The sequence below is a fragment of the Antrostomus carolinensis genome, unplaced genomic scaffold (assembly GCF_000700745.2).
Source record: "Antrostomus carolinensis isolate BGI_N321 unplaced genomic scaffold, ASM70074v2 scaffold22389, whole genome shotgun sequence".
Classification (NCBI taxonomy): Eukaryota; Metazoa; Chordata; class Aves; order Caprimulgiformes; family Caprimulgidae; genus Antrostomus; species Antrostomus carolinensis.
In genome coordinates this window covers 23,376-37,566 of record NW_010336755.1, presented here as the reverse complement: position 1 = coordinate 37,566, position 14,191 = coordinate 23,376, and the positions used below count along the sequence as shown (strand labels likewise).

Below are 14,191 nucleotides of genomic sequence, written 5' to 3'. Positions count from 1 at the left end.
AGGGAAAGAAATGGGTGTGTGCTGGACACTAAATAATGGAAGGGCTGGACTAAAAAAACCTAGCAGATACCAAGAATTAAAATATATGAAAAATTAAAATAAACACTATTCAAGGCAGTTATTGAAGCCATTTCAATTAAAGTCAAATTAAAGGAATTCTGTAATTTTGCATTTAAGGAGAAAATAAAATTGCCTTACCTTAAGTGACTGTCTCTTTGTCACATAATTTTCTGAATGAAGCAATTTTTCATATTCACTGAAGAACTAAACACAGAATAAAGAGAAGGGTTAGGAACTTTCCAAGTGTCATAACCACTCTTCTTCCAAATGATTATAACAAACTGGAGGAGATGCAAATCCATAACAAAAATGTAAACAAAATCTGAAATTTCAGTAGGTTCCTGTAAACTCAAACTTTTTATGTATGTTTTAAAAATAATTATTTACTTGTTTAGGAACCTTTAATGTTTAGATTGCAATGTGGTGGAAATAGTTATAAAGTTCTTAAAGGATAATAGTTCCTGGTACTGAACACTGTTCTTTAATTTCAGGAGTCCCCAGCAGGTGGAGGAGGGCTATCTTGTATTCTTTGGCTGGTGTGGGTTAATACAGACAAAAGAAAAATACAAGGAAAGGGTTCCCTCTAGTGGAAAAATCAGATCTAGTTTTCACAGAACTAGATTTCTGCCACCTCTTGTTTTTATACCTTTCTACATTCAACAATAAGGTCTTGATCTTGATTTTACTGCTTGGCAGAAATTACCGTAAGTTCAACTGGTTTAATATTGCATGTAAATTTGAAAAAACAAAGCTAAACAGGGAATGAAAATACAGATTTCTTCAAGTAAAGGTACACAGCACTAGAAAATTCTGAGTATTAAAACATATCTGCTCACCCTATCATAATGTTGTTCCAAAAATTCTGCACTTAGCAACTTGTGTCTTGTAAGCAAATCCTGTAAAAGAGTACAAAACCAATATTTTTACTACAATATTTCAATAGTACATATATATTTTCATGAAACAGTGAGTATATACAAGATATCCAATAGAAAATTTTGCTATTCCATGAAACAGAACTATTTGGGACATGAATGCAGTTACCTGGACATTGCTAAGGATCTTGGCATCACTTAAGAAAGGTGTGTTACATTAGTTCACACAGGTAAATAGCCTGTAGAATTATCAGTGAAGAATACCACTTATGGATCAAGGCGCTATAAACAACCAAGGTTAAGACCCACTAGTTCATACAGATCAATATTATGCTTATAGTCCCATAACTCGTTGTTTTAGGACAAAAAAAAAAAATTCCCCAGACAAAGTATCAGCATCAAATATACTCAGGTTCATAACGGAACGAAAAGGAGTTTGCTCAGTTGAGGAGCTGGAGACACAGATTTAAAAGCCCCTGGCATGGGAGTGCACATGTATTCCGCCAACGCATGATAGTTTACATCTTGCTTTCTAGAATAAAATTTATCAGGAACACAGTACATATATTTAAAGGAATGTCTTGCATTCTGAGTAGTAAGAACAGTGTCCAGCTTACCCATCTGCATCACACCTATTTTCTTCCCCCTCTCCCTAGACTTCTGCTCAGGAACGTAACACATCTGGGTTCACATAGCAGAGAACTACGGAAATAATAATTCAAATGTTGTATTCAAATTACCTTGAATGTGGCAAACGCATCCGATGCAATGTCAAATGTTGACATTTCGACATATCTGAAGAAGTCGTAGAATTGTTCTGACCACAAGATTATTTTAGCAAGAGGTTCATGCCTGATGCATTCTCTAAGCATTATTCCACAATTTAGAGCAATTTCTGGAGATTCGTAACTATTAAAAAAAAAAAAAGAAAATATTATAAATACTTTCCCAAGTTAGCACTGCAGCACCACAATGCTAATTACAGTTTTCAGTGCTATCAAGTAAACAAAAACTCAAAAAATAGAGGTACTTCTGCATTAAAGTCCACTTTTAAATACCTCCAGGCAATATTACTGAAATAATTTTCAGTGAAATGCCAAATTATAGCAAATACAAATGACTTTCACAAACTAAGAAACAATACTAAACAAATATATTTTCTTCATACTCAAAATCAGTTTTCTTTTTTCATATGGATGGGATTGCAGACATCTGGAAAAGCATTAAGTGATTTCTGTATTGAAAGCTGTTTGCTTAAACATGACAGCAGTTGACATAAAACTATCCATAATGTGAGCATGAAGGGTTAATGTTACTGGATGTAAATTCATGTCTCCTCTTCCATTTAACTGTTTTTCAGCATCACTGGCTACTCTAGACATCATGTGCTTCAAGCATAAAATGCTGGCAACAGTGTCCTCTGATTTTAAGGACAATATTGAAGACCTCTGCGCCCAAATCTTTATTGCCTCTAGCAAAGTATCGGCACCTTCTTACAAGAGACCTCTGTCTGTCACTGATTTGATGGAAGTGATGAAGCCATCTCTGATGGCTTAATTTTGAAATTGCTGCTACACCTCCTTGGCAGGCTTTCTTGCTCAAATACTACAGATTTCTCTCAGCTGATTTTAATGTATGTCAACAGCAGCTGCCAAAATCTTATAACAGTGTGTTTAAGGCACATTTGATAGAAACACACTGCGCTTGCTACTAGCTCCTTGTTTTCCCAAGCAAGCTAACAGCAGGAACCTGGATGGAGATGGGAATGCCTTTCCAAACCAAGAACTCATCCCAGCACGTTGCAATATAAGCTATCCTAGTCTACAGAAAAGTTATGTCTGTTGTTCCTACCTGGTTCTGGAACAGTCAAAGCTTCTTATATACCTTCCTGCCTCTTATCTAGAGAATCCTTCATCCTGTACCACTGGAAGCTAATTTAAATTCACCGGAATAATTCAAGAGCAAAATATCACTGTGTATTATAAGCACTAACTATATTACCACACAAAACCATTTTCTTATTAATTTTCATGTTAAATCCTGCAATACTTTCCCATTTAATCTGTCATGGAGATTTGAAATCTACTGAACTTTTTGCAACTCACTCCATAGTTTAAATTTACATAAATTTGACTCAGTTGGATACCAGATGTAACATTTAAGTCATTAAAGCTAACTAAATGCCCATTTCAAACATCCTAAATTATGAATATGTATTTCAACAATCCCTGTCAGAATAACGCTCTCTGAAGAGTGACAACACAGACTAAAAATTAGGACGAATGTGAAAGCCCTCATTCAGTCACACAGCAATAAGAGCACATTGAGAAAGTAGTTCCATCTCTCTGGACCTCAAATGTCTTTGCCTTCTTTTGTAAATTATTTTGAAGAAATACTGAATCAACATTTTCTTTTGTGTTATGCCAGAATTAATAAACCTTTTATCCCTCTAACATTTAAAGCTTGCTTACCCCAAAATCAAGGCTAGAATGCAGGGGAAAAAAAAAACCTAAGCACTTCTGGCAGACAAGTGCAGACCTTACACTAGTATGAACTGAAGCAAACGTTCCATACTGCTTCTGGTGCATGAAAATAAAAAACGTAAAACTCCTGCTTTCTTCACAGAGAAAGTTTCATGTATGATCCATTTTCCAGTGGCTTACACAAACGGCCAAGAGTAGGTAAACGTAGAGCTGTTACAATAAAATAGCCTAATTCACCATGCACCTGGCAGGTTAGTCAGCTTCTCTAATGACTACTATGAACTAGGAGAAGGGGAAAAGTAAAATATAATCAAGTCCCATTTAAATGTTAAAAATATGCTTGATTATCATCACATCTCAATGCTACCAACATAACACAGGCAAGTATCTCACCGAGAAGCACGGGCTTTTCGTACATCTAGGTATCCCAGTAGGTGGAGTAAGTACCCAGCAACTGCAGTAAGCTCACCCAGCAGCTTTTAACACACATTATAAAACTACTACTTCAAATAGCTTCATTTTTTAAATGGTTTATTAATGTTTGATGAACTCTTCTATCCCACAATAACACACTGGGACTGCAATTTTCATAACTTTCTTAATATTACCAGAAACGTGAGCAATTCTTTTTAAACAGAGAGAGTATATTCTCAATTTTTAAAAAAAAATCTTATTCTAACATGAAAATGTTAACAAAACCTTTCTCCTTTCATGTTTGAGATTCACAGCTCTACATGTGCAACCACATACTTGGTAAGGCATGATTCTCCAATATCCAATACACTAGATAATACAAGAACAGAGGAAGAAATAGCCATCTGGCATGCACCATATGTTCCTAATCATTCTTTGTTTGGTCAAGTTTGAGTTGGTGCATTTCTGTCACTACAGGCATATAAATCACTATGAATAAAAAGTCTAAGATCAAACTAAGATGAAGGGATAGGCTAGCAATCTGCAAACCACAGTGGTTAAAGGAAAAAAGCAGCCTTCAACTCTTGATGAATGAGTAAGTTGACAAGGAAATAGTTAAAATAGGATAAAATAGTATACTGAAAGGAAAATGTCTGCACTACTCCAGTAAGAATATTTTAGGTTACTAATAGTTCTCAGTTTTCAGTCATATCTCATGCAAAAGTATAGTTTTGATGTTTTACTACTCAAATTTTCCTTTACCTAGGGGAATTCCAGATCCCAGAAGAAAAAAAAAACCAACCCCCCCCCCCGCCCCCGCCAAAAAAAAACCAAGCATACTGAAAAAAAATAATTATTCTCTGTGAATTTAAAAACTTCTTAATTCATTTAAAAGCATGTTTATGCTTCATAGTGTACATACCCTTTTAATAGCATGAACAATATATTCTGTTGAGTGCAGATGTATTCAACTGTGGGAGTTCTTGTACCAATCTGCCTTCTGAGAATGTTGTTGAAAATCTGCGCAACATCTTTTTTGCCCTGTCAAAAACATTAGCAGTTAAACACATAATATTCAAGTTCACTAGGCAAGTTAACAATTAAACATTTTCATCACCTCATGCATTTATACTGTGAGTTCTGCAGTTCAGTCAGCCTCTGTACTCTGATCTTAAACAGATCAAATATTCTGTTTCTTTATACCCATTTCAAATATGCCAAAGCACTCAAAACATTATATCATGTTGCAGACAGATCACAGGTAATTTACTTTAAGAAGTAAAGCCAGTTGATGTTTCACCAGATACTTCTATGTAGCATCAGTCTCCTGGGCTTGTTTTATACTTGTTTTTGCTAATAACATGGCAGTTTTTAACTGCACTCTTGCCTGAAAGTGTTTCTTCTTAACATCCCACTTAAAACTGTAACTTATGGAACTTAAATAAATAAAAACTACAAAGATAAATCAACCACTGACCTAAAATGCAAGTCTCACGTTTTTCTAATGCACAAAATAAGTATAAATAAGAACAGGGTGCTGGAATTCAGCACAGATTATACACGAAAAAATGCACAAGGATAACACCAGACAGTATAAAAGGAGCTGGGAATGTTCTCTGTTGAGTATATATACATCTCCTACTTATTTCTTCTGTCAGACCATAGCTAAAGATGACAAATTGGTACGGACATCTAACAAAAGCTGATTATAAATATCAATACTTTTCACTGTCATTCACATGCACCATTCACAAGCCAGATTTCTGCAATTAAGTTTCCAGTTTGGATTGCCATGAAGACAACTTCAGGACTACATGTTATCAGATCTAACCCAGAAAAAGCCTAGGCAAACTTGTACTAAGCCTAGACTTGCAAATAAAAGCCTGTTAAGCAACTCCACCTGAAGGTTCCCTGAACGTTACACACAAAAATCATACGTAGATAATGTTTCTTTAAAATCTCTAATTGTATTATAAATGCCCTGAGCAACATCAGCAAGCTTTTCAGTAATGCAGGGCATATTTAATTAGCAAGATTTTTTAAAACAACAGTAATTATTAAAAATCATTTCAGTTTCCTAATCAACGTCAAGATGAGTGCATAAGAAAAAGATTGAATGTTTATAAAAACGTAGGAGGACTGTAGTTTTACAAATGGCATGTTTGTGAATTACCATGGACAGTTTTGTTAGAATGTTGTTTTCAGGATATAAGCGTTTGTTTGTAAATGCTTGTTTTCTCAATTACAATTCCATTGAAAGCCAGCCCAAAGCAAAACCAGAACTCTTTGTTCTGAAATGAGTAGAGCAGTGTTTCTCGAAATTGCTTTACTCGAACTCCACATAATAGAGTCATCAACTCTCATTCACTAACATTGCCAATTTTGCACTGGATCTCACAATTTGCTTTGGATTCACCAGCAAGAACAGCATTTCCTTATTATGCACATAACTGAACTGATAGTGGTACACAGTAATACCAAAGCTAGTTATTGTTAGAAGAATATATTACTAAGTGATCTCATAGCCTAACAAGGGCAAACAGACACTGAACCCTGTGCCAACAGTCACGACTGGAAGAGGTAAGAGACTGTGCTAGTATTGTCTTCCGAGCAGGAAGGTTCAGGCTCCCTTATGTAAAAGGCGTTTTTGTTTGTTCGTTTTTTCCTTCCTTTACAAAAAAACCCCCCCCAAAACAAGAACAAAAATACCAGTTCCACAAGGAAGACCATCTCTCCTACAGACACACTAGTGCAAATCAGAAGGGAGATAACTGGTAAGTTTGTAAGACTGGTAAGTAGACAGCTGTGTTGACTGCTTTACTTGGAAAGCAAGCTTTCAGATAAGGATATCATTTTAAACAGGCCTCTAAATACTGTAAGGTCTCAACAGTCAGACAGGTTCTTATTTAAAACATTAAAACCTTAAATTTGTTACTTTCCTGGTTTTTACTTTGTGACATTTCTGGGGTTTTTTATCGTACTATTCAGATTCAAATACATTTGTGACAGTTTAAGAGTCAGAGTCCCTGTTGATTAATTAGCTGTCTATTTCTGTTCTACAAGGAAATCTTCTTCAGGAATGACAGTGAAGTTCCTGAGACCAAAAAAAAAAAAAAAAAAAAAAAAAATTACATTTACTTCATCATTGAATGACCTCAAGTTGTGGTGGGGCAACGGATGGAGAAATCATTTCCAATGCAGTAAACCCCCAACCATAGGGATTTGGGGTATCCAAGCCAACATCTGATTGACTTTGTAACAGCTGGGAAGCTAGTGCAGGTTTGGAGCACACATACGTTGACGTTAAGTCTGGGTAACAACAAAAGCTGGACCATCTGCCGGATTCTGTCTGTAAAAAGCAGACGTGGTCCAGCCTAGAAAGCAGCGTGAATGACTTGTTCTCTCTCAAGGGGGAACTGCCACATCCTCATGTAACAAAGCAGCAGAAATTCCACAAGCAGGAAACTACCGCAATCTTTTAAAGTCCCTTTAGAATAAAATGAATAGTTCTCCTTAATGAGAGTAAGCCTGTACAAATTGTTATCATTCTTCATTACCAGGAGATAATGAAGATTTCCTTCACTAATAACCGGGCTTCGTAAACACCAAGCTGATAAGAATCTAGAGGTCAGCAGAATCCAGATGACGTTTCATGATTTCCTTTCTTCAGCAATTAAAGGCCATCACATTTCAGCATTCCCTCTCAGCCTTCCCAGGTCTCCTTGCTTATTTAACAACCTGAATGTTTCATGTTTGGTATAAACAGTTGTGTGGGTAGGGAAAAAATACCACTGTATTACAATTAAACACAAATCAGAGGGAGTTATGGGTGGGGTGGAGGGGAGAAAAGAAAGAACAGGGAAGAAAGCCGTTGTTCTTGGAATGTCATATTACCACATGACTTCAAAACTGTTGTGTTTGCATTGTGAACAACTTGTTTATGAACAATATCGTTTTTAGGCAACCTTAAGTGGGATGGTATTTATGGTCAAGGTTGTGGAGTGAGATACATGAGTTTTGTCTCCTTTCCTAGACAACCACACACTTCTTGCAGGACCTCAGGGAAAACAGTAAAAATCCAATTGTACTGCAATTTCTTATAAATAAATAGTGTCATTTTTCACTATGGCATTGGGAAGCTAAATTATTCCATATGATATGGTAACGAATGCCAGATGGAGGTTTGTATAGAGATATGTTTGAATACAAATAAATATTGCTATTTATAAACAAAAAAAAAGATGAGGAAAACAGAAAAAAGGTTGCATCACTTGTTTCTAAAGAGAACGTTAATAATAGTTCATTATTTCTGTAACAGCTTTACCTTAAATATTTAAAATTCTTCGTTATGATAATTCTCCTACTTTTCCAAGTAATTTAATTTAACAAGATAAGAATATAGACACTCTTTGTAGTATTATAACTTGTGTTCACTATGTTATTACTACTAAGAGATTAACCCTTCTGTGTACATAACAATTAAGAATTATTCCATAATTCTAACAGAACTGTATCATCAGGATTAGAGGTTTATCTGCTGCAATATTGTGTGGTTTATGTGCCTAAATTCACAGATTTCATATCCTATATTTGCTTCATTTTCTAGGTAGTTTGGAACAATGAGTTCTCTTTCTAATGGTTTTGTCACATCAGAAAAAAATAATAAAATAAGATCAAAAGATATCTTAACCAATTAGAGTGGTAGGAATTCAGATGTGTTTATTTTAACACATACAATATAAGAAATGTCAAACTTTACTTACCTCAAAGTCAATTAGCTGCAAGTCAGCTACTAGGGTACTAAGAAGACCACTGTTGTACAGCTCTTGAGCAAGCTGTGCCACAGCTTCTGTCTGTGGTTCTTTTTCATTTGTGCCATACAAGATTTCTTTCATGGCAACAAGGTTTTTTGAGACCTCCTCAGTGGCCTAAAGAAATGGAAAAAGAACAGAGTTAGAGCACAATGTCATTTGACTTTGTAACTGTACACTCTATTATTCTTACAATCTGCAAACTTCCATTAAGGAGGAAAAAATAATCAGGAAATGATAACTTGTTAAAAAAAAAAAAAACAAAAAACAATAGATAACCTTTCTGCAAATAAGACTGTTATATGTTATTATGAAGAAAAAAGAAGTGTAGAGGCAAGACACAGGTAATTGATTTGACAAGTTACCAAAAGTAAAAAATCTCTTCCTTTCTACTGCCTTTAAACTTCCCATTAAAAAAATCCCCTAAAGAATAGCAATGGGATGAAAACAACCCGACAAAATTTCTGTTCTGTAAAACAGAGGTATGCAGGATCAAATTGGAAAACATGACGTGGAGACACATGCCCACCTCTACTGAACTGCTCTGAGAGAGCAAATGTACCCCTCCTACAGATTCTGCACTCATCAGGTTTTGTCAAATACTAGGCTCCCATTCCAGTCAGTGTGGATGAAATTTTTCCTTTCCAACTAACAAAACCTCAAAGAGAACCTCCTTCAATATCTCAGTATAGAAGAATGAATGGGCAAATAGGCCCACTCAAAAGAACACAGGCATACAGGAGACAATTGGAAGTCTACGGTGCTTCCCATTTGAAGTCCATCTTACAAAAGACAGACAGATCTGACCTCTCACTAAGGGAAGCCAGTATAAGGAATTCCTAAATTGCCATGATGGGCTGGAGCAACACTTAGCAGAGGAACCAGGAGTTCTCATGTGCAAAACTAAAAAAATAAATCAACAATAACACTTCTAAACACCCACTTATGCATCTTAAAACACAGTTATCTCAGAGAAAAAAAGAACAACTACTCCTTTCAATATATGTGTTTACGTAACTTGTAGCCAAAACACTGAAAATGATCATAAATACCTGGTTTAATTGTGTTGTATTAGTTCTTCACATGCCTAAAAAGTATGAATGGTTTTAAAGTGCACTAATTTTTAGTAATTAGATGAACCTGCCAACTAGGTATGCATACACTTTAACGTAAAGTATTTACGATTGGTAGCACATTGAAAATTAACAAAGTAGAAAAAATGATCACCTTCTGGGTACTGCCTGTCTTACAAGGGGTACGTAAAAAGATTACTCATTTGTGCATTATATCTAGAGAGGCTTAAGATCAGCATGACCCATGCACTATTCAAGTCGAAGCCACTCCAGCTTTGCTAGGCATGCAAGTAAGGATTCTGTGACCTTTAAGAAGGCTCTACATCATTTTTAGCTCCTCCACAACTTTCCACTCCCAGCTGCCTCTCTTTTTTGCTAATTGCAGTTCCTAGTCCCAGCTGCCTCCTCCTTCATCGAAATTCCAAAGGATTTTTCTGTGCACTGTTAGTAAGACAGCAAGAAGCAGGTGCTTGATATGACTACTTAGATTCATGACAGCTCTTGAAGACGTAAAATGAGAAAGCCAGCTCTCCATATTGTAGTAGTATTACACCACACAACTGTTCTATTTCTTTAAAATTCGGAAGAAATATATCTTTACTAGGAAAAGAACAGGAACATCTGTCAAACACAGAGATATGATGAGATGCCTTTGAAGCATGGCTACCAAGAAAAGAGGAAGCAGCAATAAAAATTCTATTGCAGTTTGTCTTGCACACTAATTTAGAAAGCAAGATGAAAGAGGAAGAAAGGCAGAAGTTCAAGCAGCTACCTATTTAAGTAAGACAAGTGGCAATATTGAGGGCATGCCTGCAATTAAGAAGAATGCCAGTGGAAAATTTTTCATACCAAAACTCTAGAAAACAGAATAACCACCCCCAAAACTTTAATAATCACACTTGAAGGCTCTCCCTCACCACCCTCCTAAGAAAGATGATAGTAATGGCAACATTTACAAATCAGACAGAAAAAAATAACTGTTTCCAAACATAAAAAAGTGCCTTCTGGCCTAACACAAATATGTAACTTAGTAACTTCCAGGAGAGACATCAGGACTTAATTTATTTGTCACGCTTCTCACAAATGTCAAGACGATCTGAACGTGCTTCACTTGAACCTGGAATGACATAGGGCCTTAATGGAAAGTAATGGTTAGAGACACAGAAACACAGAACAGCTTAGGTTGGCAGGTACCTCAGGAGGTCATCAGAGTCCAGCCACCACTTCAAGAAAGGTCAACCTCAATCAGACTTGTGGTCAGCCATGCTCCATGGACAGACACTCCACAACCTCTCTAGGCAACCTGCACCAATGCCTGACCACCTTCATCATGAAAAGACCTGCTTTTATCACTTCAACTTAGGCCAAACTATCATTTCTGGATACATACTACAAATACAGAAATACGAGGGGTTTATTTAAAAATAAAATTAGACACCATGAAGTCACTTGTATGATTGTCACATCAGAATCAGTTGCATGTCTTTATAGCTAGGTAACACTATGGTTTATTCCAGTCTCTAGCGTATTTCACAGATATTCTCAAAATTTACTATTGCCTTTAATGCTAAGCAGATCAAATACCAAATACTTCACTTAGACTTGTAGAGCTGGAGTATTTACATTTGTATTTACTTCGAGAAACAGTAGAAAAAGATAAAGAACACATGATCGGTCCTTAAGTATTTAAGACAAGCTCAGCAGGCTCTGAGTCTATGGCTAGGGGTTCTATCCACATCAATAATGCAATTATATAAATTGCACTATTAATGAAAACATCCACCAAAAAGGCAAACTAGTCTGTACTTGGTGAATATTTTTACTAGTCTAAAGCAGTATCTATTATAAGTAACAAACACCACCTTAATAATTCTATTTAAATTGACTGGATTTCAAAAAGCTTACAAAAAACATACAAGTCTCTAAATATGATTATCTACATCAGTGCCACTAGTTTATTTTAAAGGCAAAAAATGATATATTATTTTTCAGCAGACATCTGGCATGAAGATACCATTAAGGAGCTGAGTTCAATTAGAAGAGAAGCATGTCTTCTCACCCATTGCTTCCAGAAGCAGCCCCATCTTTGCCCTTTGAGTAACTACCCTATGCAGCAGGCAAGGCAGATTACTTAACCTTTAGCCTTCTTCCATCCAGGAATTAATTGTACACACATGCATAACAAATTTAAAATGTTACTGCTCTGTAAATGACAGTGTTAACTCATTGAATGAAATCTGATCTATGCCTACGGCAACGTGACATAATATTAGACTCGGACAACTGAAACAAAATAGCATATTGCATTGTCCCATACATATAGTATACTGTCCACTGTATAGAGCCGTAACTTAAAAGAAGAGCAACTGACCATGCCTGCAACTGTCAACCCACACGGGTTAATAACATGGCTGAAACAATTACCTGAAAGCCAAAACCGGGGCTGTTATGAGCAGGTTAACCCAAGGTCAGAGGGTAGGGAAGAACAAGTTTATTACATGAGTAAATATTTACCTTCACGACAGTAAACGTGTGCCACAAACCAAGTGAACGGGTAGTATAAAAATAAATGCTGATGTCAGGCCAAAGAGTAGGAAGAGATGCGAGTAAGAGACTCACTAATGGGCTAGATCAAGGGTAGGTCCCGTTTATATGAAAAGAGTATTTCCTTCCCCTTCCCTTTGGAGCCCCATTCTGAAAAAACACAAGTAATGGAAAACTAACAGCACATGTGATGAACACATTTCCAGTTATACAGCACTTGCCATTCCAAGTTTCCCTTCCAAAATACTAACAGACAGCAAGCTATCACCTCTGTCCTCTGTAAAAGACTGCAGCTAACCAAGAACCCAGAGCCGCGGTACAGGAGGCCGACTGTCAGCAGTGAGACACAGTCCAGCTCTTACAGACACTTCAGATCTCGGTTCCTAAGCAGGTATCACAAATTTAAAAGAACATTTCAAAATGACCTGGAGAATTACCCGGTTAATTTTTCTCCAGTATTCACGGAGCTCAAAAAAAAGGTAGTTTAACATGCAACTAGAATCCACTTTCTGAATTTCAGATTTTTCTGTATAAAACTAATTTTCTAGTATTACAGGGCAGAATATTTCATAATTGAAGAAGATGCACTGTGACTACTACTGTTGTTTTACATCTTTTGCTTTGAAGAATCTCTTCTATTTTGATTATAAAGAACATACAGGAACACACACTGTCAAAGCTTTAAAAATCTTTCTTACCTCCTTTGCTTTTTCTTCCTCTCACAAAACAATAAAGGTTTTAAATTTCAGTCTAAGCACTGAAAAAAGGGGTATTCTGTTCAAACATAGTTACACTTTTAATTTCTAGAGAAAATTGTCTAATTTTCTTACAAATTTTTATTTCCAAATGTGTTAGGAAACTGTAAAAGAGCATCCTCTACATAGCAGCAAATGAAATATTTTCATAATAGCATTGTCCTGCTACTGCACAGTAGGAACTATGGTGAGCTACACATTAAAAACAAACCCACTGTGGTACTGCAGTAGAAAAGTACTAGTTTGTCTTTGGAACCTCAGTCGGCCATAAAGTATAAAACAAAAGGGCATTTACAATCAATTTCATTTTATGGAAGAAATATTTAAAACAACAATTAAATTTTGAAACATTCAGTTCAGTTCAACATAGGCTGAATTTTTTTTTAGTCTAATCTATATACACATGCCAAATTCTGTATATTTAAAAGTAAAGAAAATATGCAACTGCGTGTACTTAATTTTAAGAAACAAAGCAGTGTAGGAAAAGTAAGTATTCCCTGCACCCAAATGGGGGTCTTTACCACAAACAGTAATCAACACTGAATATGTACCACGCTGCTCTGCCTTGGCAGTTCATTGCCATTATCTGACAGGCTACAAAAGCACACCACTGGGTGAAACAGTAACAATGAATCAGAAACTACTGAGAGAGAGAAAGACTGTATTTTATACAAGTATAATCACTAATAAAAGGCATTTATAATAAAATAAAAACTCTGTCATTCTTCTCCCCTTTTCCTAAAGAGTAATAATTTTTGTGCTTTATGTGCAGTGAGTTTTTCTATTTCTGTTCCACTACTGGCCACAGAACTCCCCCTTCCTTCAGCATAGAATTCTTCTCCAAAGGAGGCTGCAAAGTTACATTGCAGAAAGGATGACAATAATAAAAGGTGCAGTGAAAGATAAAAAGATGTGTAGATATTGAGATATTGAGAAATTTTACTTCTTTTTTAATAACGGCTACTGCTCAGACCCTTGTTGCCTTTCAACTCTTTAGTTACCCCAGTAATTTCTATAGACTGGATAGGAAGAGGACACAAAATTCAGGGTGTTTAATCAGAGCTGTACCCTCAAAGATATGATGACTGGTCAATAAGATATTGAAGAACTTTATCAAACCAGCAAACAATCTGAGAACCTGAGAAAAACTGCTACAACCACAGTCACCTTCATGGA

General features: G+C 36.0%; 1 protein-coding gene across 1 annotated transcript in view; it reads right to left on the bottom strand.

The window, feature by feature from the left end:
• The window catches only part of CAB39 (calcium binding protein 39), an 18,507-nt gene that overhangs the window by 2,335 nt on the left and 1,981 nt on the right, over positions 1 to 14,191 (bottom strand). The window contains exons 2-6 of the mRNA XM_010174978.1: positions 8,596 to 8,760; positions 4,755 to 4,873; positions 1,676 to 1,844; positions 897 to 956; positions 199 to 264 (exon numbers count right to left, since the gene is read on the bottom strand). Of these exons, the coding sequence (XP_010173280.1) occupies positions 199 to 264; positions 897 to 956; positions 1,676 to 1,844; positions 4,755 to 4,873; positions 8,596 to 8,760 (579 nt within the window). The remainder of the gene's footprint in view (positions 1 to 198; positions 265 to 896; positions 957 to 1,675; positions 1,845 to 4,754; positions 4,874 to 8,595; positions 8,761 to 14,191) is intronic.